This window comes from Stigmatopora argus, chromosome 11 (assembly GCF_051989625.1).
Source record: "Stigmatopora argus isolate UIUO_Sarg chromosome 11, RoL_Sarg_1.0, whole genome shotgun sequence".
Lineage (NCBI taxonomy): Eukaryota > Metazoa > Chordata > Actinopteri > Syngnathiformes > Syngnathidae > Stigmatopora > Stigmatopora argus.
The window spans coordinates 5,985,186-6,009,256 of NC_135397.1; the positions used below are offsets into that span (position 1 = coordinate 5,985,186).

At 40.2% G+C, this 24,071-nt stretch overlaps 2 protein-coding genes across 19 annotated transcripts in view; one reads left to right on the forward strand and one right to left on the reverse strand.

Moving 5' to 3' along the window:
• The window catches only part of LOC144084422 (protein jagged-1b-like), a 165,200-nt gene that overhangs the window by 62,980 nt on the left and 78,149 nt on the right, over positions 1-24,071 (forward strand). For all 9 annotated transcript variants that reach the window (XM_077612824.1, XM_077612835.1, XM_077612833.1 and 6 more), the window contains 2 exons: positions 9,647-9,792; positions 22,339-22,481. The gene's annotated coding sequence lies outside the window, so the exon portion shown is untranslated. The remainder of the gene's footprint in view (positions 1-9,646; positions 9,793-22,338; positions 22,482-24,071) is intronic.
• On the reverse strand, positions 122-23,352 carry LOC144084423 (uncharacterized). Of its 10 annotated transcripts, XM_077612843.1 has the most exons (17): positions 23,238-23,352; positions 22,993-23,105; positions 11,470-11,549; positions 9,467-9,570; positions 8,829-8,955; positions 8,705-8,754; positions 7,685-7,790; positions 7,183-7,317; positions 7,002-7,113; positions 6,870-6,934; positions 5,937-6,062; positions 5,762-5,853; positions 5,565-5,678; positions 5,278-5,474; positions 4,853-4,982; positions 995-1,188; positions 122-920 (listed from the first exon to the last, which is right to left on the reverse strand). In XM_077612843.1, the coding sequence occupies exons 4-17, from the start codon at positions 9,533-9,535 to the stop codon at positions 686-688; spliced, it is 1,752 nt and encodes a 583-aa protein (XP_077468969.1). In that variant the 5' UTR covers positions 9,536-9,570; positions 11,470-11,549; positions 22,993-23,105; positions 23,238-23,352; the 3' UTR covers positions 122-685. The 10 variants fall into 10 exon arrangements, with proteins under 10 accessions (XP_077468969.1, XP_077468970.1, XP_077468968.1 ...); XM_077612844.1 differs by having other exon boundaries at positions 11,499-11,549; positions 22,993-23,348; XM_077612842.1 differs by having other exon boundaries at positions 22,993-23,348.

Sequence of the window (24,071 nt, forward strand, 5' to 3'; positions counted from 1 at the left end):
CTACGTTTCATGTTCCTGAGATTTCCAGGACTTCCCCGGCGCCGCAGCAAGCATTTATTGTTCCACCTTTAAGAATATAATCTGACAGATCTGACACTCTGACAAGCATGCGCCTCAGAAATCTGTGACACTAAGGACTTGTATTATTTTATTCTTAATTCATGGCTCTCTCAAGTGCCATTAAGTTGCAAAACGATAGCCAACGGAATAGTGAATGGACATTAGTGGCATTAGTAGTGATGCAGAGTGAGTACAAATACTTTCAGATATGGATTGGGTCATTTTGATGGAAAACTTCAAGCACAAACATTGGAATGAAAGCATTTTGAACAAATTCTAACACGATTTTGTGTAGCAACTAGAGACATTTTCACATTCATAGTCTGTCTATCGTACATTTCATTTAATAGAGCCTGTGACACATGCCATATTTCAGTCTAACATAATCATACAACTTTTACAGTTGGAAAACATCAGATAAAATTATGCCGAGCACTGTGACTTTACCATTCAACTCTGAGTGTATAACTACAATTATAAATTATGGACACCACAAAAGAAAAAACAAAGAATGAACCAAAATATTAGGAAATAAGAATAATACACGATAAAATGTCCATCATTTCCGTCAATGTTTACTTCTTAATCTCTTTCTTTGTGTCCATTCCATGAACCCCCATTGCCATTAGATGGCCATTATCTTGCGCAGTGATGGCGTTTCCATGGCGATCACATCTCTTTCCACTTGCAGAGGATTAGCTTTAACCATGTGCTGCAGGACAAGTGGGGGTTGGTGTGAAGTGAGGGTAGTAGGGGTCTGCCGGAGCACAATCATTTGAGCGCTGGTTAGATGGAGAAGAAGCTCACTCAGTTCTTCTTCTGTTGAGTTGACCACTGGCGATCCATTCACCTCTACGAGTCTACGTAAAGATGCATTTTCATCAATATTTTACCTTCCTTGACTTCCATGAATCTGGACTAGTTCTTGCAATACCTGTCATCCACACACAGTTGCGAGTTTTCCACCTTTATCACCACTAAGCCAAGCCCTTCTGTGTAACGACATGTGAAGCCATAGCACCCGTCAGGTCCACACTGTTCCTGGAAGACCAGCAGCATGGCAGGAGACTGTGGTGACACAAGCTGGCTCAGGCTTCCAATGGTCACATTCTTTCTGTGGGTACTCTCCTGAATGCAGAAAACAATGTCACTCTTCCTCATCAACACGGACCCTTGTCGACAAATACAACGACAGAAACGCACTGTTTTAGTCCCAATCAATATTTGCTCAAATTTGTTAACCACAAATGACTCGATGCCAGTTTACCGACCAGCAAAGCATCCCCATTTCTCCAGGAATTGCACATTCTAGAAATAATCATATCGTTTAAAAACAAATTAATGCTGCTCTTGTATTTGATTGTGTACGTTTATTGAGGTAATACATGTGTAATTGTATTTAAATGAAAAAGTTCATTTTCATTTTGAATTTTCTTTTCATGCCAGTTTAACGACCAGCAAAGCATCCCCATTTCTCCAGGAATTGCACGTTCTAGAAATAATCATATCGTTTAAAAACAAATTAATGCTGCTCTTGTATTTTATTGTGTTAGTTTATTGAGGCAATACATGCATAATTGTATTTAATTGAAAAAGTGAATTATCATTTAGAATTTTCTTTTCATTGAAACGTTCAGTGAAAGCTTCCTTGCAATGCCACAAATACAAGTAAATGTAGGATGTAAACCTAAATTTTAAGGAAGGCGGGCATTTTTTTGGTTTGTTTTAATTTTTCAACGGACTGTAGAGTAGCTGTGTACTTGCGTCTACGTCCTGACAATGGGATACATATGGTCACACTTTCAAAATCATTTAAAATAAGTGCATATACAGTCCTTTAAATCACATCGTCACATGTAAACGTCGTTAAAAAGTTGCGGCATACGTCTGTCGTATATGTAATTTCCTCGGCTACACAACTCCTAGAAGGGAGACTATTACAGATACCGCTGCGGCGAGGTCCCCGGAAGATAAGACTGAGTGTGCGTCAAAGCTTGCAGACCACCAAGACGTGATGATTAGCGTTTGAGGACATCACACCACAAGTAGCTTGTGGGGATCAGAAATAACTTGTGAGTCTGACCGCTGAATTCCTCAGTTCCCTTATCCAGCTTCTTGGCGTCCTACCCCCGCCCTTTCTCTGTTAGGCGTGTGAATGCTTTGCAGCAATTGATGTCGCTTCGCCAAGGGCAGGGGTCAAAACAAAAGCTTCTCTCGCCTCAGACATGGGAGCCAGACAGGATGTATTCACAGAAATTCATCTGAATCTCCTTGAGAAGTACTAGCCAAGAGCATCGTTTTCTCTTAGTTGCCCTCAATGTTGGACGGATGCCGAAAGACGGTGGGATTTTTTTTTCATGTTCATCCGCATGATTCGATCAAACACTTAACCCAGCGAGGGCAGCCACAGGCCACATGAACTCAAGATGATATATAAGAGATTGAAATATTACTAAAGGCAGGCATTAATGAAAGATGATTTGCCTAAGTCGATAATTACAATACTGCTACTTGAGAAAAAATGCAGTACTATTGTTCCTCTGCCATCAACAGTAAAATGATATAGTTTGATGTGGCGTGACGAATCAAATCTTTCAACAGAACAGCAAATATGATGACAGATGTTGGGTTGATTTTCACCAGTTAATGCATGTTCAAACTGGTTAGAAGAGAAATATTCACCATAGACTCTGTTTACAGGACAGGTGTCAAACTCAAGGCCCGTGGCCCCTATTCGGCCCGCCACAGCATTTTCTGTGGCCCGTGAAAGTAAATTGACTCCAAGATTCTCGCCAAAAGAAAATGTTAACATGGTCCTTGACGAGAGATCGGGAACTGTAGACATTCTTTAGCTGCTCAGTTGGTTGAAGTTTGACCAAACTTGCAGAACATTGACTTTTTCACTCACATGAACTTTTCCAAATTCAACACCTTGACCGGAACGCACGAGGTTCCACCGTAACACCATTAAACCGAGGCACATGCAAGCCCACACGGCTTCTTTTCAAAGCAAAAGTCCACGAGCGAGCCGTGACACGGCAACCCGTTATTCTTTCAATTTCCCCTCCTTAAGAGTCTGTCTGAAGTTTTTTTTGTCCGAGCTAAGACGCTTATTTAAAATCATTTCCGCTATTTGTTGTGCTTCCCCTCCGCCCTTCGCACTCTTCCCCCTGTTTCTCTTTCCCTTCCCTCTCGGCTGCTTTATTGATGCTCGCCAGTTGCGAGCGATCCTTGGAGATTAGTCGGCCAATGATGAAATATTTCCTTATTGTCTGCAATGCCGGGCAGCCTACGAGAGCAAATACAGGGCGGTCTGCTCCTTATTAGAGCAGTGGCTCCATCAGTTCCCAGGCTGCTCCTCAGTCCTGACCTGTGTGTTAACTCTGATTAGGTCATATGATAAACATTAACGCTGCCGCTTTTCCCACAAGCTCGGCACCTAAAAAAGCGCGGCCTCGGGGCAGCAACGTGACACGGGGCACCATTCAAAGCCCAAGCCGCGTGTGTCCTTTCATGGCACCTCGTTAGGCCTTCTCCGGCGGGATAAAAGGCCCACATTAAAAAAGAAGTGGGCTCCTCCGGGGATAGATGGAGATAGTTTTACACATCCCGACCTATTTCTCCATTGCCCTTTCCCTGCTGCCTTTTGTCGTGCGCATTCCATTGTCGGTATGGTCACAGGCTCTCGGGTGTCAGCGCTAAAACAACATTTTCTCAGATGAGGTGCATGACCATACCAGGACTTGCGTGGGGGACACCGTGCCCACCTTCAACCAACGGTGGAGAGGAGCTAATGTGCCTCTGTGTTGTCACTCGGGAAAACGGCCGTGCTAGGATCAAAGATGGTGGCCATGATAGGGTCACTGACCTTGACACCAGGAAGTCATTTATACTTTTCTATGTCACACATCTATTGTTACCTATGGGACAATATACAAGAATTTCACAGTGATAAACTAGAATGGTTGTCAATCCATTACAGATCTGTTTTCTTCTGATATGTCGAACATAGCATAAAACACTCTATAAAACAAGGGTGTCAGACTCGGGTTGGTTCGCGGGCCGCTTTAACATCAACTTGATTTCACGTGGGCCGCACCATTTTAGATATAATATTTAGATTTTTTTAATAAATGGATTAAAAGCCCTGGATATTGAGTTTTTTTATAGATCTAAAACAATATTTATTTGAGCTTTTTTATATATATTTTTAGATTTTACAAAATGATTTTTGAACTAAAAACACAGCAAAAAATGATTAAAAAATTACAATTATTGATTTAAAAGAGGGAGAATCAGGAAATCTAATATACATCTATACTCTTCATTTTAATTTGATCCTAAAACAGAAAGTCGGCACTCATGATTTACTTTCTCAGGCCACACAAAATGATGCAGCGGGCCAGATTTGGCCCCCGGGCCGCCACTTTGACATCTGTGCTCTAAAAGAAAAGACATGCCATAATTGGTTCTAGATACATAAAGGAACAGACGACACTATTACCATGTGCACCCTACCAGAAAGAATCTTGTTCCATAAACAGAATGGGACCACCTTTGACCGAGACATTAAAATGCTCATTTGCTTTTACTGCTTGGTGGCAATAAAAATACACCCTGAACTGATTTTGCGGAATTCAGTATATATTTAGCAATCACAACATAATTATTCCCACACTAAAGCATTCTCTCACATACCAAGTGGTATTTTCTCAAGCTGTCGGCTAAAATTGTTTTAATGTCAACATTATGCCATTTAATACCAGTCTCATACGTCATCTGGGTAAAGTACCTTAATATAACTGTCCTGCAGGGCATTCTGGAAATTTGCCACCTGTCGGTTGAGATGTACCATAGAGATTTCCTCTTTAAACACCTGGCAGTTGAGCTTCATCTTCTCCAAAAGACGAACATCAAGCTGTCTGGATGGAGAGACAAAATGTGAAGTCACTGCATCATAGGGCGTAAACTTTATTTTAATGATACAATTAGCACGCGAGTATTTAAATCATATCTCTACGACAAAAGCAATTCAAACCAAACCATGTTATCTTGAAGGAGGCAGAAATGCTTCTCACATAGTAGCGCTTATTTTAGTTTCAACTGATTAAGTGGCCAATAAACAGTAATATGCCCTAAATGTCTATTTTAAATATATCACTGCAAAATCCTATACTACTACTTTATAGTGAGAGTCAGCAAAAAAAGACATTTTACTTGTTCCTGTGGGCTGCAGAGTTGTTGATGTGACCTCGGAGGGTCTGTAGACTTTGCCTCTTGTCGGTCAGTCTTCTGTGGAGAACTTCCAGTTTCTGCTCCAGCTCAGCTGAGCCCAGCATTTCTAAATTCCCATCCCCGTCTGAGTTCTTTAACTCCGAGCAGAAAGCCACCAGGCCAAGGTGGAGCTCTTGCACCTTCGATGGCATGAGAAGACAATCACTGCAGAGTATGCTAAAGGATTATAGCGCGATTGCATCACACTTGGCTTTAAGACCAGCTCTAACCTGGAGGATGACATTTTGTAAAGACTCCACCTGCAGGTTCAGCTCCCTGATTCTGTCCTCCTTTTGAATTCTAGCAGAGCTGTTGGCCTCTGGGCTATTCTGGGAGTTTGGATTCTACAGTTAAAATCCTCTAATTATTATCCGTTTTATAAAGTACATTTGTTTTTTTTAAAAACAACAACAATTATCAGCCTTACTCTTTTACACAAATGCAGCTCCAGCTGCCTGTCAGACGGGGATGTCAGCAGACTCCCAATCAGCTGATCCTGTGAGAGCTCAGCCGTGGAATCTGGAAATAAAAGCAGATGTGCACATGATGTCTTCATGCCGTTGAGTTAAACTGCAATCCGTTGTGCGCTCTTTTTGCGGTACCTTTCTGCTCTTTCAGTGAAAAAAGGCTTCTGTCATCTGCCATGCCCAGCATTCTCAGACACGAGTCCATAATTTTGCCAACTGTTGTTTCTTTTGGGGTTCTGAGGTGCACTATTCGCTCTGATGCTACAACACATGACCCGTTTATGTTAGCACGCAATATATTGACGTATAGGTCCTCGTCATAGCAGTCATTTACACCTATAATAAGACTCAACACGTATATTTTCAGAATGTGGGAGGAAGCCAGTATATTCGGGGAACTCCAACACGTATGCAAACTCCACACAAGACGGCCAAACCCGAGATTTGAACTCAAGCTTCATTGTGAGGCAGACGTGCTAACCACGAAACCACCATGTTGCCTCCTATAATTATAATTTAACTAAATAATATTGTCCTCCCCAATTATGTAACCACATTGAATGCAGCGACATTTTTCACGTCAGCTCCATACAAATTGGAATTCTATATCATATCCGGAACAATATCCCGTTCGGAAAATGTTAATGTGCACTGCTTAAAAATAGGAATATGGTAAGAGTCAAAATGTGTCCCTCAAGTTGACAGGGATTCTCAAATAAAAGTTTCTTGAAGCGGTAGTCAAGAAGAATGGAAAAACAAAATGGATGATAGTTTATATTGTTGGTTTTTACATTGAAACTAATTGAGTAGTAAAATGTCTTAAATGTTGTACGTTGTATGCTGGGAAATATATTTAAAAAAAAGTTTGATACTTATTCTGGAAAAACTGGTGTTGGCACTTGGTAAACAAGATGACTTTTTGGCCGTTATGTGGGTAATTCTTTAGAATGCCGCCTAAGTATGCTATTTCCAACTACTAATATAATTTTCCCCAGTTCTGTTGGATTTTTTTCAAATTTGAACCAGTTTCCTTCCTCTCAACGTCATCAGACGACTTTTCCTACTTACCGTTAATAGTGACCTCGATCAAATGTGAATTTCTCTGTGTCTTGACATTTTGGATGTTTTGTCTGCTATTGGGAGAAAAACGACAACATCATTGAGTCTGGTCCAAAATGCAAATGGACATTGTGATTGCACCTGATCTTAAGGGATGGTCTGCTCATGCTCAGACAGTTTACGTGTGGAGAGGACTTGGATTTGACCATTGGCGTGAGACTTTCTTCGGCGTGATTAAACACAAAAGATCCTACTAGAAAGCAAACATTCCAGGTGACTTCAAAAGTTTTTAAATATTTATTCTAGAGTCTTGAAAGCGTACCAAAAGAATTGGGTGGATGCAACTCATTATAAACAGCAGAGAGGAGCTGCTCCTTGTCTTTTAATGCGTTGATGTGGAGGGTGTCCAGGATGGTGACATTTATAGAGGCGATGTCAGCTCCACACAAATTTGCCTCTGCAAGACATACGGTCTTGGGTCAGTGCATTTAAATACATTTGGCGTCATTAGTTTTAAAACTAGGAAACATCACTAGATACATTTCACGGCAATTGTTTCAATGTAGAAAATACGCCTACGCTATAAATGCCCAAATGTTGTAAATCTTCCACACCTGAGCTCTATGACGAAATTACAATCCTGTGTCAGACTGGTTGTAAAATTGCCTGTCTAAACCTGAATACATGATTTTTTTATCCTTGGTTTTATTTCAAATAACTGAATAACACATCATCTGCTGTGCTCATAAACATTAAAATGTCTGGCTTCGTTATGCTGCCTCTGGACTGTGAGGGGCGGCAGACTGCCGAGGCATACGTCTTACCTTGGATGAAAGGGAGACATTTTTGCAATCCGATGCTCGCGAACCACTGGCAAGTCTCATTTGTGTTTCGCTCCCTCAGAGGTTTGGCCTCCTGCCTGTCAGCCGACTAGAGGGCAAAGAGGAGAGCGTTCGTACCTGCCATTCATGATTCATTCGCTTTCCAATCTGTGGATAACGTTGAACAAATTTATAATGATGGCAGAATTGTTTTGTCCCACTTGATGGCTGTTTTGTTCTTTGCGTTTGTGGTAACTGAAGTAGTTTGATGAAAAACAACTATGTATCAACATCACACTCCAAAAGCATCTGGAGCTTTTTGCTGCAGAGTAAAATATTTGTTTGATATGAGAATCATGAAACATGAGCTCCACAACAGTTCAGCCTTTACTTTTGAGGTATTTGCATCTGGATCTAATACAAACTTTGAGATAATGCAATATTTTTCACCAAAACATGCTTTCATCATTAGTTTTGGAGTTGACAAAAGTGGATACATCTATTTTACAATGCTATCTTTTGGATGAATGTTGCCTTTTTAACAAACTTTATCAGTTATAAGTTTACTCCTCAGAGGCAGAAACCAAATTGGAACCTGAGTGCCATTTATGGCTTGAGTGACCACTGTAATAGGACCTTTCTAGCCAACTGCAATATTGCTCCAATAATTGTGCCTACATATAAAAGGTGCTCTTATTAAAGTGGTTTTTGATACAGATGAAAAACCCTTCGTTGCAATTTCAATCTGTGATAAACCACATTCAAGTGATGATTGTGACTTTAGATAATCATTGCTGGAAGATATTTCAAATTAGTGAATATACATGTTGCTAAGTAAGCCGACAATCTTACTCTACAAAATCCTAGACACTAACACTGAAATCCTGAGGTTATTTTCAGAGCCATTGCTTTGACAGCTCTAGAGATCTGGGAAATATAAACAGAGCATAATCTGTAATTGCAGTCGATCTGGGTCATGTGCTGATGGCACCCTGAAGGCTTTGCTTTGATGGTACACACTACCTTCTCTGGGATGTTTCCATTTTCTTCCTTACATTTGAGAGCACATGATGCTAAAGGAAAACAGTGCGGCAGTTAGATTTGTTCTTATTCATTTGCCATTATTAAAAAACCACTAATGACCCACCTACGGTTATACGACGTTGCCGTGGAGACGTATTGCCTTGTTGATGGTCTGTGGTTTGGGTTATTGTGTGAAAACTGGCACACCCACTTTGTGTGTCTCCTAGACTGCAGGAGCGAGTCAGGGGCCTCTAGAAGATTATCGGAAAAGAGCAAGTATCATCAATTTAACACCAAGGGTTGTAGAGACTTGTCGATGTTACAACACCACAATGACACTAAGAGTGCAACGTTGATCAATTGCTAATACATTTAGCTTCAGGGGAAGGTTGAGCCACTTACATAAGATGAATGCGGAGAATTAGAATTAGTAGTCTGTAACTGTAAATCAACAGTCATCAATTTGTTAAGTGAGCAAAAAACTGTTTGAAAACGTTTTCGGTCCGTTGCTGACGTCGACTTTTATCACGAGTTTTGACTTGAAAGAAAATTAAAGTCGCACCACCCTATTTTACGGTCAGTAATATATTTACCATCACGGTAGTAGCGCACAATAAGAGTCTTAGTCAGCTAATGAGAATGTTTCTGGGGAATGTCCAGACTCTGTAGATACCTTTTAAGTACGTTAGAGGTACATGTGTGGGTCTGAACAGTGAGCATGTGACATTATGGTTAAAGAGATGCACTGCTTGGCCTTCATACCCTCTGGTGTGTAAATGCATCCATTGTGGGAGCCTGGGGTGGGGGCCGAACTGTAGCAATCTTCAGCATGTCTGAGCAGCTGACATCACTTTTGCTCAAATCGTCTATAAAGACAAAAATGGTAAATGCATCCTGGTTTTGTGATATCAGTTTGTTAATTTTATAATTCTTTTTTCGCAGGTCGTCACAGTTGTACATCACTAATAGACATGGTATGATGGAGTTGCTTGGGAACACGCCAAGGACAATTTCTACCAGTTTGATGACGTGCTTTTTTTTGACAACTCAAATTCCTTCCCAGAGAAATGCACATTCTTGGTCAGCAAGTAAGTTCCATTTTTGTCTGCTATCATAACAAACCAAGTATATGGCTTTTGTTCCATAAGCATAAAGACTCCTTCGAGCAAAACTTCTTAACTGCAGTGAGGCAGTACAATTTGTATTTTGACCAGAATTTTCTGACAAATACTGTATGTCCTTAGAATATTTGTATGGCTTTTTTTCACAAGACGCAAATCAAAGAATCTTGTGAATATGGTTACAGAGCATTTTTTTTCCTCCTGATTGAGAAGGTGCAAATCCAACATTTTTAAGCAGAGTAGCCTTTAGAATTGTTGACAAGAACACATAAATCAGTCTGATTTATGAACCGCATGTTTTCCATTCCAGGTTTTCTTTTTCTGAAAGGTTAGCTTGACGTAGATAGGAGCTGCGGTTAGCATCAGATAAGCGAGTTAATGGGTTTATGTGTGTCGGCCAAGGAATCCGATGTGGGTCCAGGAGAGACAACAGGAAGAGGAGGAGGAAGGGGGGCTAGTTAGCTGGCACTCTGTTCGCCACCTGGATCGCGAGAATTTTGTGAAACACCCTTTAATATCTTGCTGGATACCTTGCTTTCACCGAGAATTGCAGAATGATCTCAAGATGGAACCAACCAATGGAGAGTAGTTATACACCCACAGCCCTACCACAGTGGTCCACAGACTTCACACAGACTCTATCTTCACTGAAACCAAATAAAACAAGAGGACTGAACATTTTGGGCCGGCTCAGCGACAGAGCTTGTTGTTGCCTTATAGGGCAAAATTAGCAGTAGAGGGGAGATGGACTTTGTTTCCAGCCTAAGGAGGCCCTGTCAGGACATGTCAAAGCTGGAGTGAACTCTCACACCCAAACGGGTTCACAGCAGCACTGCATCTTTGCTCAATGCCAATAGTACACACAGAGACATTAAGCAATCAGTTGTGTCTGCCAGATATTCAAATACTTCCTGTGAATGGCAGACATAAGAGGCCTGACCTGGATCAGCACCAGATTTTACAATATCACACAGAAGATACCCAACTCCTACATATTTGTTATGCACCTGAATTGTGTCAAAATAATCATAACCTTCATGTATACAATACAAAATCATCTCACAAACTGGTAAACATGGTAAACACAGTATATTGTAAATTTTGATTATTCGTATATACAGCACATATTATTGCTGTAATAATGATGAATGTACAGTGCAACAATAACAGCAGCCAAAGAGATATTAATAAAATTACATTTTAGAGAGGTGTTCACATTTCCCTGCAGTATGCTACAATTTAAGCGACTATTTCAGATCCTAAATCAGCAGAATCCCGTTTTAGCGGATGTGTGCGATGGCTCTATTTCAATATTTTTGCCCTCAAGCGCTCATTGAGTGACAACCCAGGGAGGAGAGCATGCTGAGTCACAGGAACTCAAAACCTGGGAACCATCGATTCAGCCAAGCACTGGGACTACGTGCACAATAGCCAAAATGGGATTCAAACAAAGGGGAACTTCGGCAACTCCCAAAGGAAACGTTCGAGGCACTGTAGCGATGTCTCATAATGACTGCAATTTCATCTGAATGGGGAACGCAGCTCAACAGCTGGATGATGTCGAATATCATCTGGTGCCGTTTACCTCATGTCTCTCGTTCCAAATGGAAACAGACCTTTTTAAATTTGAATACAAATACTTACTTTGTACATGTGTCTGAAGAAAAACTCACCCAAGTTGAGCTCAGTGAACGGCAAAAGTTTTATTCCGCTGTTGAAGCTACCTGAAACACAGAAAGATGACAGAAATTTAAGCTATCTTTGAACTAAACCCGCTCCTTTTATCACTAATATTAGTATTAGTTATGTTCTTCAGGGAATCAATCTACAAGTCAAGTCTCTAATGGTTGTAACCTCAACCTTTCCACCATCTGCTACACGACATCTGCTCTGCTTGTAGCTGTGTTCATAGAACAAAGAAGCTTAGAGTCTGGTGCTGTCATATTTTTATTTTTCCTTGGTAATCATCAATTCTTTATCAAATTTGAACGTCAATATTTAAGTCTGAACAACTCTTTTTTTTTTTTTAATTAGCATTAGCATCTCACAGTGAAATTCATTCTATACATTGTTCATTGAGAGTGAACAAAAAAGCTACTTTTTACAGAACTACTGTCAATATATGTCATTAAGTGCTATTACATTAGTTTGCATCCCAGCAACTTTTGTGGTAAAGGTGAAATGAATTGTAATAGCATGCAGTAGTCATACTACATGTTCTGCATGAATGCAAAAAACCACAACGCTTAATACCATTGGTAGTGACGGTCACAAGTAGCAACGTGTTATACCACAAATCATTTTTTTCTGAATTCGCTAAGCCTCTAACAAAAAGTCAAATATGTACCGTTTACATGCCCACTCTGTGTTGTTTTATGCAAAATAAGTATAACAAACATGCAACTTGATTATTTCCTCTACTTTAAAACTCACGTTTCTGGGGGAGTACGGGAAGTGGATCCACTTGATAAACACGAGACAACGATTTTGACTTTCCTTCATCTTTCAGCGTCTCTCTTTCTTCTACCAACGAATCACCATTGCCCTCTTCAGAATCTGTTGATTTCTCCAAAAAAAATTCAGTCTCTGTCAATCCAAGCATGGCCTCTTCTCCTTCCACATTCTCCTCATAGTCTCTAGCAGGAAAGCTACCCTCACTCTCTGCAATGTAAACCATGCTTTCGTCTGAATTCATATCAAAGAACTGATCATCATCGATAACATCCGATGGAGTGGGTGGAATTAAGTTGATCTCACAATGGGCCAAGAGGCTCCCAGAAGCTGGAGTGCTGTTATCAGCACTTCCAAATAAGAACTGTTCCTCTTCGTCATCTTCGTCTCCATTCTCTTCCCAACTGCTGGAAGAGCAGATATGTCTTGCTTGAGGTTGAAGAGGTAGAGAAGACAAATGCTGCAGTTGTTTCTTCATCAGAGACCTCGGACAGGTCGACGCCGAGCTGGCGGAGCGACCCATGTTGATTCCCGGGTTCACAGGCTGTTCTTCAGAAAGACTGAAACCGGTGTTAACAATTCCCAGATCCTCGACTGTGATGTGGATAGTCTCCTGATCACACGCTGGTAAAGGTTTTTCCTTTTCCCGTTTCTGCAAGTGATTTTCCTCTCCATTTTGCAAACGGGCACAACAGAAGAAGCTACGAAAAAGATGTTGTGTCCGCCTGAGGAAGCAACAAGTCTGACCTTTGTTGGAGTTCGAACCTGGACTTTCCATGACAACGGCTACCGAACAATCAACTGGTTTCCTACCATGTTATCAGATCGCCATGCAAAATCACAACCCTGCACATTAGGATGTTTTGGGAAATCAGGCATCTGCAACGCAAACACTGATTTGCAAAATGAGTTGCTAAGGGAACGAGAGTAAACGTTTGTACATTGTGTGCCAGGTGAGCACTTGAAATTGAGAATCTAATCAATGTCCTTTGATATGTTAATCAGCACAATGTGGACGTCTCTTTCAAAAACATGTAAAGTGCAGAAACATATTATCGCAAACATTTATTTTTAAAATTGACAAAGCTACAGTCGTTTTTACAAAATAATGCCATTGGATTTCGCATTGAGATTTAAATTGTTTGTAAGTTGTTTTGTTACTCACTACACATTTGAATCGCTTGAAGTGAAATTGTATGATGTTGTTTAGATCTGATGGGATTATTCTTATCATTATTACTACAACAACCTAGTTTTTAGTATCCTGGTGAGTTACCTATTGGGACCTTTGCTAAGTGTTTGGAAATAAGTGATAATATGGGCAGACGGATGATTTGCTGTACAGCCCCTATGACTCCAGATTTCACATGCCTAGTCCTGCTGTCTGATGCATGATAAGTCATCCAGGACCAATGCTAAAACCCATTTTGCCACACCACCCACAATGGAGTTTCTATGGAAAGATCATATCTTTGCTTTTCTCCAAATTTGGGTAGGCTCACTCTACCTGTGAATCTGATTCGAATAAATGGCATCAGAAATAGGGTATACTATTTTGTAAAACAATATGAGACATAAGGGAGAGTTATTTATTTCATCGAGGTACTTTAAGGCAGATACCAGCATTATTCCTCAGACTGGGTGGCTTCCCTCCCATAACATCTCTGAGGCTGATGGGAAACTATGTGGGTTCATTTACCCCCCATTAAAATGTACCACAGCAAAGCAAAGAAGCTAAAGAACATCGCAGTGCTTGAAGCACAATTGGCATGGTGAAGAATGTTGCAGCCAGTACACAGATTAAAGCTGTTTATGACATATTAGGTGGTTAGAAATCCATTGTATATGAAGGAATCGTGAGTGAAAGTTCCTTGATATTACTTCCAATCAATTCCACATCCCCAGCAAATGGGGTCAGTAGAGAGCAAGCTTACAGCACTGACAATTACGCAAAACATAAACCAGAGACGACCACGTCTCTGAACCACCTCCTCTGGTATTCACAAACCTGGATAGAGTTAAACCACACAAGTGCTTTTCATTCACAGCTCTTTAAAACCAGCTTTCATGATATCTTGATCCACTATTTGAAAATATATCAACTTTTGTCATAATCCTTTTTACATGTTGTTTCAAGCTACAAGGAAACTAATGCCCTCTATGAAGCCCTATAAAGGAATTTTCGGGACTTTTGTCTATGTATACTGAATGTTAAACAGATGAATGCTGAAAACATCCAAAGGCTGAAAACAATTATGTACTAAATGACCAAGTTATGGTATTGAATTCTTACCATATATAAATTCTCCGTAATACAGATTTTTTTGTAACGACAAAAACAGATCCTAGTGATACAGTTGAGACCAATGGCAGAAGTTATTTAAAAGTCCTGAGCACTTTCATTTCATCTGTTGATATAGGTCACAATTGCAAGTCATTTAGCAATATAGATTTGGCCGGATTTTACCAAATGGGTGGCACCATGATGTGATGTTTATCTCCCCAAATAGCTCACCTTTACTGGGGGTGTTGTTAGTTTAGGTTAGAACTTTATTTCATCCCGTATTCAGCAAATTTCTTGGTTGCAGTAGCAAGACAGACACGAGACACACAAGACATTGTAGTAAGTGAGCAAATGGCAAATTGGACTACTATGTGGTGGCTAGTAGTCTTGAGTTCATTTGAAATTGCATAATCTACCAAAGTGACAAATTTTCAAAAACCTGTGATAAATGCTTAGAGACAGACCCAGCAGACACGGTGAATGTAACACAGCTGCTATTGCCCGGGGCCATTTCTAGGAGACATGAGTGAGACAGACCTAGAAAGCCATTAGTTTCCACTCTCACAGGTACGATGTACATTTCAAACTATCCCAATCATTTGTGTTTAACTCGGCCTGAGTGGGATTTGTTTGATTATCTCCCAGGATTCTGCCTTAGTAGCCATTGTGGCAATTGCCGAACTGCTCTAAATGCTTAAACACATATACAGGAGTCTTCTTTTTTTTGACTGAGTCTGGATGGCAACCAGAAAACCATTCAGCCAACATCAACACTCTTAGAGCTTAACGTGAAGCACGCACTCATCTTTTACAATGTTTCACAATCATGTTCTACATTTCCTGTTACGTTCAAGCTTTGCCGTCCCATCAAGCTCCAGAAAGTTCGACCACATCTGCGCCAAACATGGCTTTGCTTTTGGAGATTCCAAACTTTGACTTGAGTTTGTTCCATTCATAACACCCGCTCTTCTTTGAACATCTCTTCCGGTATTCCACCATCGAATCCGACGTGGAAGTCCGACTTCCAGAGTATGCCAGATATTTGCAGCTTCCCTTGTGGCTGACATTTAATAGCATGAGAAAAGAAGCTTGGTGGAGAGAAGAAGAGGGCAGTGACCTTGAGAACTCGTGGATTGAACTTTCCCCTCTATTCCCCCACCAGTACTCCACTCCCTAATCAATTACTGTTGGCAGTCAGGAGACCACCAATGATTAGCGGGAGCGAGGCAGACGTGGTTTGGGGGCTTGAAGTGTGAGGAGGGGGCACAGAAGTGGGGGTTAGGGGTGGAGTGAAGAAGTCTCTCAAACCGCTTTGATCTAAACTAGCATGGGAAAAGGAAAAGATTTAAATTGGCCTTGTTTTTATTATCAGTGAAAATAAAATGAAGACATTTGACTGTAATCTTGACGTAGACATGCAGATGCCAAATACTGTTTACTGGAGTACAGGAGACATACCAATTATCAGTTGATTTCAAGAATTTTCAGTCTGTGAGAATGAGAGCTGTTCTCACGGTCTCAGTGTTGCTACCGAGATCAAGAAAATCACTTGTTTTAGATTGGCTGATTGTCTTCCTTGGATCTAAGTGATTGATGTTTAATTGGATGAGAGGAACTCTTCCACCACACCCACTGACGACTATTTTCCTCTTGGCATCTACCTTTCTTTCCTCCACTCTCGATCTCTTTTTCTGTGGCTTCTCACCATTAACTTTCTAAGTTTATCTCTTTTATGGAGATAGGTCACCGACCAGCCATCCCAAATGTCATCATTTCTCCACTCTTGTTTCATGGCCAGAGGCAAAAGAGCGCAAATAGTTTATATTTGAGTGGGTGAGCAAGATATACACAGACGGACAGATTAAATAAAGGAAGATAAAAGGGGCCCGAAAGACTGTAAATACAAGGGACGTGATCCAAAACGAGAAGTAACTGACTATGCGCGACACCCAGAAACCTGCCTTGCGAGAGAGATGCCGCTTCCGCCGGGCCCTTCGCGGCTCATTTTTCTCTTAATGGTATCATGAGCGCCACTAAACACTCGTCTCCACTTTTCCCATGGGAACACCGTTTTGTGACATTGCCAAGCACTCTGATAAAGTTATCTGACTTTGCTCATGTTCCCCTTTCCGGATATGCCCTGTTGAGACTAGCTGTGAGAAGATAATGTTAAATCAAATTATGTTTTATCTGTCAATTCGGAGCCATGGCCGATTATCGTCACCGCTCGTCACCAAGCAACGACGGCTGGACTCTTTCCTCGGGCAGTTTTGGAATGTGATGCGTGGTATTGTTTGTCGGGGGCAGGTTTGTGTTTTGTCATGGGATGTTTTTCACAGGCAGACAAGGGTGGTCACTGCGATGCCTCATCGAGCAGGCACCTCAAAGCTCCTGTCACGAGAGTTTAGAATGGGCAAGATCAAGGACAAAGGCTTCCGAGTGGCAACTCGTCCGTTTGAGGTCTCTGAAGAGATGCAAAGAAATCAGTGCAAATTAATTTTAACACTCGGTGAAAAGACAGATTAGTGCCGAGACGCTGGCACAAAGGGTGTTAAATTCGCTGAGCAGCACGCTTGACAACAGGCCAGACCTGGGACACATTAGCCTCAGCTGCCAACAGTGACCTATTTTCCCCAAAGACGAGGAAGGATTTCTAGCATCCTCTATTGTGCACAGGGCACACCACTGAGAGCTCATCTACATTCCCCCGTTTTGGGCAGCATGCCCTTTGATGCCTCCGCTAAGATTTTAATTAAGTGTGTCAGGTGATTAGATGGCCCATATTGATCTGGGGGGCAGATGTTTCAAGAGCCAAGCAGAGCAAATAGCTCTGTAAAGAATACAAACACGGCCGTAACTATTGTGGTGGAGACTTTTAGTGGCAGACCCTCTCTCTCTTCAAGCGAGCGGGAAAAGTGATTTCAGATTCAATTATCATCTTTGGGAGAGGAAATAGTGAGCAGATGGCAACAGTGTTCGCGGGCCTCAACACGATCAGCGCTGTTGTGAGACGTCTTTTCTTTGAGACAAATTTACCGTAGCCTCATGAGTTTTCATTCAAGTGTTAACACGACACAGTAGTAAGAACAGTAAAAAATTAGCTTACCTATTTGTTTTGGAAGTGGATAGAATAAGTATGTTCTCATTTCAAAAAAGCTAACGTATTACTTTGTTTTATGATGATTGAGTTCAGGTACTTCATAAATTGAGTCATTTTAAATAGACTTAACGTCTCTCTCAATATTAAAAAGACTTTTTCATGCGATGCAATTATTCTGACCGAAGGACAAAAACAACAGCAGCACTGGTTTTAATTCAAACATACAATTCTTGCAACAGGAATAGCATTGTATTTGATATCTTTTTGAAAGCACAAGCAAAAGAAATTATCCATTGTCCATTTTGTAGAATAACAATGCCCTCTGACACACTTATTAGAAATGACATCTCACCATCGCTTGCTCTTTGTGCAAACTTGTTTTAACCTCCCTTTTCAAATGGTGCACAGAACCATGTAATGATGGTCAGTCGGAATCATTATGTCATTAATATTTTTCTAATGCACTGCTCTACTCATTCAATCCAACATTTTACAGTGCAACAGCATTTCTATTGACAAGCATCATGTTTGATTTTTATTGGCTAGGGTAATTAAATGTGTTCACGCCATGTGTGAAATATCTAAATTGCTCAAATTTAATTACATCAGATATTTTCAATCAAATTATACTAGGGCAGATTGAGAGAATTCATCACTTGGAAATGCAGGAGGATCAAAACAAACATTAAATTTAGCAGACATTAATTTAGTGTAGCTAAAAGATTTGTTTCTGGAATTATATTAGCAGTATATAAGAATTCCTTGTTACCTGAAATAATGGCAACATTTGCGAATACTGATAATGAATCAACGCATTGCTACACATTGGAGGTTTGCAGATGGCAGCAATAGTAAAGCTTAAAGTCATATTCCATATTTTTTTGGCACTCACTGACCAAATCTTACAGCACATAAATAATATATAGTACGTACGACTTTCACAATATCCTCAAACACAATGTTATTTTTGTTTTGAGCTAGGAGTTTTCTTTGAGGGCAGAACTATTACATCTGGCAAGGCACTGCTCAATGCACTCAGAACAAGCTGGTGTTAGTGTTGGACCAATAATCTTTGGGACGAATAAATCATTTCGGTGTCATTTTGGGGTTTCTAATTTATATAATTTGCGGTAAAGTCATTTACGCAACGTGCTTGTTGAGTGACACCACATAAAATGATGTTGTGTTTTCTGTGATGCAATGTGTGCTCTTTTTGTCCTGGGGCTCATCTTAGTAATGCTAGGACAATTAAAGGGGGGGCAAAATGTATGGACACTCAATGTAGAACATTTTCATTTAATCTTGCTTAAATATTATTTTTATTTGAATATGTGGAGATTGCTTATTTTAATTGGACCAGTAATATTTTTACAAATTTTCAACTATAAATTAAACAGCATACAGTATACAATGTCATGCAAAGTATATTCAAATAAATACAGTAAAAAAACAAAATTCAGTCTTTCAATAACCTGTTTAGCTTTTATTTTAAATTTGGCCCTCGCTGAGATCATTGTGACAACTTTTCTAACTGCAATCATTCTAGTGGCTGACTTTCAAAATTTAGTTTGCAATGTAATATTTTAAACAAGCACAATCTAATATGAAAAAAAATAGCAAACAAACTAATGTCATTCTGCTGCCCTGTACTATATGCCATTATATCTTTTAATGAACCAAAAAATAGCTTTGATTGGTGAATTCTGGTGCACTGCCACACACTGTTTCCCTCATCGCTGTACCACAGGTATTTCCAACTCCAGTTCCTGTTAAAATAGCCGAGCACAGCCATGTTGTAAGCGTGAGTAGGATTTGTATGTACAATCACGTCACACCCTCTTTGCCTTATCCCAGGCTTGAATTGAATGGAATGCATCGGAATCTAATGGCAGACAGGAAGTCCTTATTGTACTAGTGCAGAGATCCCAGAGCCAGACAGCATACAGGAGCGATGTCACCCCTGGCCGGCCCAGGCATATCTTTGTGCTTGCTCACTGCTCAACAAAGAAGCAAATAAACACTGTTACCCTCATCGGTCTTTAACTGTCATTTCAATTAGGCAGCGTCGTGATGGAAATCCGTTGCCTGTGTTTTTCCCAGCCACGCCGTTACCTCTGACCCTCCTGGCTCGTGCCTGAGGTGATTTTCTTTATTAGTCCATGGGGTCACTATTTAGCCCCGTAGCCATCAGTAGCGGGCTTAAATCTGCAGAGTCAACACTCTGCCTTCCTGACTGTTAGCTGTATTAACACACTGAGGCCTCACAGCCCTTCCACTCCCACTCCCCAAACATCCTCCCTAAGGCCAGATAACATCTCTGTCCCATCCATTCACCAGGCAAAACCAGAGCCCGTCCTGTGAAGCAGGGGTGGAATTCCGTGAGGTCTAATCATTGTCATTACCAAACCGGGGATCAACGGTTACCTGATGTAATTAGGTGTACTACACTATGTAGAGATTTGCTGATGGACCTGGATATCTTCTACTTGGTTTTCCTTTTAGTATTCTGAATAGTACTACAAAGGAAGAGGGTTTACCAAGTGGAATATTTTCCAAGTAACCAAACTTCTGGCGCCAAAACTGTTGGATGTTTTGTTACTGTAAATCATGTTGTTGTTTATTTAGCATTCTCAAAGTCGTGTCCATTGCGGTTTCACTTCGAAATGTGTTCCTGCTTGGCTTTTATTCGCATTTTTCTCAACATATTCCATCAATTCTGTGACAGATACCAGTAGAGAGCAATGGTAATTACACAGGGGCATAAATCTGCTCCAAAATAAAATGGACTGTTATAATTCATACAAATAGAAAGTCTTATAAAAAAAAGGACAGTCCGTTTTTGTTGAGTTTCATCTTATTGTCACTGCCAAAAACGCAAGAAGTACACTTTTCATCTTAATGGTGTATTATTTTATCCACCACATTATAATACATGTGAAAACAATCCCATAAAAGCCCAACATTCTCATAACCACTACAAGTCACAATTTCCCAAATGTTCTTTTCAAACCAAGACTATATTAAACAAATTAATATGTACTGTTTATTTATATTGGGGTGAACATATTGATTTTGCATCTCATATAATCAGTATGTGAAAAGTTCAATAATGACTTGATCAGCATTTTTTTGCCCCTCTAGCCCTGTCCAATAAGTGGAATGTACCCCATAAAATCTAGTGTTCTGAGTAGCCCCCACCACTCGGCCTTAACCCATTTGGCTATCTGAATTCTATCTCATAGATCTTAGCTCCACAAAACCTAGTCAATTTAAGTAAGATGATGCCTTGTTGGTGGTGGTCTCTAAAGAGAAGGGAGTACAATAGATCAAATACCAATGCTGAAGCTTTGAACCATTGTTGGCTATTTCGCATGCCTAAATGCCAGTGATTGAACCCCTCCTATCGAAGTGAAAGTGACCCTTTTTAAAAAGACTTTGACCTTTAAAACATCTACAAAAGTAAAAAAAAAAGTGTATATATTACCATCCATATTGGTGCAATAGTCTGATTATGTTGAATTCCTCTACACGTGAGTGCTGCTTTGAACCCTTGAACCCATGTTAACGGGTCGTGTTTACTCTAGAAAACGGAATTACAAAAATGAGTTATTTTTACTTACATTGGAAAAAAAACCCTCCTACCAATCTTTCTGTGTTAAGATTCAGGTTTTTGTAGTTCCTTTGTCTTCCTCCCTTGCCTCTCCTGACCCATTAAAAGCATTGGCCTTGAAATATGAGTTATCCACAGGGAGCTCGACCAGAAGTACGTTCAGGACAAAAGCTTGGCACATTAGCCACACAGTCGCTGAAGAAAGCATCAATTTCGTAATGGAGTTTTGCAATACAACATGCAAAACCCACTTAAACTAGATATTTCCAAGACGCAGTTTGGATCGCCTATTACCACATACAGTATTTCGGAGAAGAGGGAAAGAAGAATTTGAACCTTTGATATTAATCTCTATCTGCTTGGTAAAGACAGTGATGACAGAGGAGTTGATCACTCGCTAAGGGTGGAGTCCATGCATATTTGTCTGCAGTTCTACAGTAAATGTTGCCGTCTCCACCCAAACTCTAACCACCGCACATTTTCTTTCCCTGAGCTGTCTGCGGACCTATTGCACACAGTGCATGTGCCATGTTTCTATCAAACATTTCCATAAGACATGACCACAAAGAGACTGTGTAATGAGAAAATCACATACCGTATTTTCTGGATTATAAATTGCACTTTTTCATAGTTTGGCTGGGCCTGCATCTTTTATTCAGGAACAACTTATATATGTCAAATGGTATTTATTGGCCGACCATTTATTGTGTAAACATGACCAAAAAAACAGGAGCTAGAAGGCACTCTTGGCTTGTGATTAAGAAGCAACGCAAAAAAATGCTGTATCTTAGAGCATTAATGAAATGTTTTTTTTGTTTTTTTTTTCAGTTTCTTCCAGTATGTGATGTTATATCTGTCTTGGTCAGGCTGTACCTGGACCAGATTTCATTCCACTTGTTCACACTTGTTGTAATGCAATTATAATGGTTAAACAAAATATACTATGCCAAAATAATTACGATATAAAGGTTAATGACTTAATGTTGTTTGATCTCATTTAAATTGTATGTGTTTTTATTTCCATTTATAGTTTTTGAATGCCTCAACTTGTTTTTTAATTTATTACAGAAACCAGGAGAGTGTTGGAATTGAGAAAAAGAAGATTTGAGACTTGAGTAAAGCGGACGTCACTGGAAACGAAGTAACCAAAACTGGGAGGGAGCTCGTATGAAGAATGTGATGCCACTACAGCAAAGAAATGCTGACATTGGGTGAGTAGACTTTTACCCATATCTGTGAGTAGATCAAACTCAAGAGCGATGTACAGTCCGGATAGCTGGATGTATTCAGCAAGAGTGAACAAGGAGGAATATAAGGGCACCTGTTTTGTCCTGGCAAAAGTATCCCCAAATGCTTAATGGATCACGTTCTGCTGGGAGCCGAGATAACTTAACAATGTGACTCAAATCCTTTTGTGCCGCTTTTCTGATTAGGGAAGCATGGCAGTTTGGTTTCATGCACCAAAACACTTTCCCAGTGCAGCAGACCTCATGCCAGGGCTCTTTTTTTCCAGGTCTGAGTTACTCTCACCCAGAACATCTTATCACAAAATCACTGTAAAATTATCGGCATGCGGTTTGTAATCATCTTCATTTGACAAATATGAAACGGCTTGTGCAATTCTCCAAACCATGCTGTCTACCATTCAATCCAAATCAACCCTCCTAACGTGTAACATAATAAACAACAGAAACAAAAACATTGAAAAATAAGCCACCTTACCTTAACATGAGCAGCATTTATTATTATTATTCCTTGTTGGGGATGCATGCACTCTTTCATGAGAAATGTAACACACTGATGTATGATAAGGGCATGAACGCAAGGCTGGCGGACTGACAGAGAAAGGATTAAGCAGAATTAACCGTGTCCAGATGCAGACGACATGCATTCAAACACGCTGACACACTGCTCTAGAAATTGAACAGCGTGATCCCGACCTTTAGGTGGTCATCCCTGCGTGGTACCTGGGTTTATGGTCTCAAGTGAGTTGGATCTCCACAAACCAAAACATACTAGTATATGAAAATGCAGCGTGGATCCTTACAACTGCGCCAGCATGACAGGTCCTGCACATGTGCTGCTTTGTTTTCGATTTGTTGTTTAAAGCTGATTATAGAAGGCCAGATGGGCCTCAGTGCTATGGCACCCTCCTGCTCACGCACACACATCTGTATGGTTGGGTAACAAAGAGAGGCAAACTGGGTCACCTCTTACTTATGCCAGATTGAATTTTGTGAAGAATTTTGTAATCAGTATGTTTACTATTTCCGCTTCATCGTAACCACGCTCTAATTAGATCTTAGAGTTTTAGGGTCAAGGTATTACAGGAATGCAATAATGACCATGAGAAAATGCCATTTATTCATAAATAAATTAGAATGAAATATATTTTAAAATGAAGCTGTAATCATAAAGATAGTGACATTTTAATTGACAGTCCGTGTATTTAAATATCTTATCACTTAAACACTCTTTTCTCGTGCCACCAATGCTCAGAACAATTTGCTTTTTCCCCCCGTGGCTTAATTTCAATGTTATGAATTCATATTAAAACTTTGGTGGTACCCGTTCATTTTCTAGCCTAGCAGACCTTTGGAAATTTCTATCCCAGTCATATGAATTATTACGTTATTTCAGATCAACATAATTTTTGATGATCAGATCACATTTCATAAAGAAATTCATGAGGACTTTTGGGAAACTCCAATGGGTTGTTGTGGCATTTCCTGTGAAAGCCGAAAAAAATTAAATAGTTTATTGCATTTACCGCAGTTTTAAACGCAACTCTGCTCGTGGGA

Coding starts and splice junctions, on each gene's coding strand:
- LOC144084423 (XM_077612837.1), bottom strand. Junction 7,114..7,182: donor GCATCCACCCAATTCTTTTG/GTACGCTTTCAA, acceptor TTTGCTTTCTAG/TAGGATCTTTTGTGTTTAAT. Junction 921..994: donor CAACTGTGTGTGGATGACAG/GTATTGCAAGAA, acceptor ATCTTTACGTAG/ACTCGTAGAGGTGAATGGAT.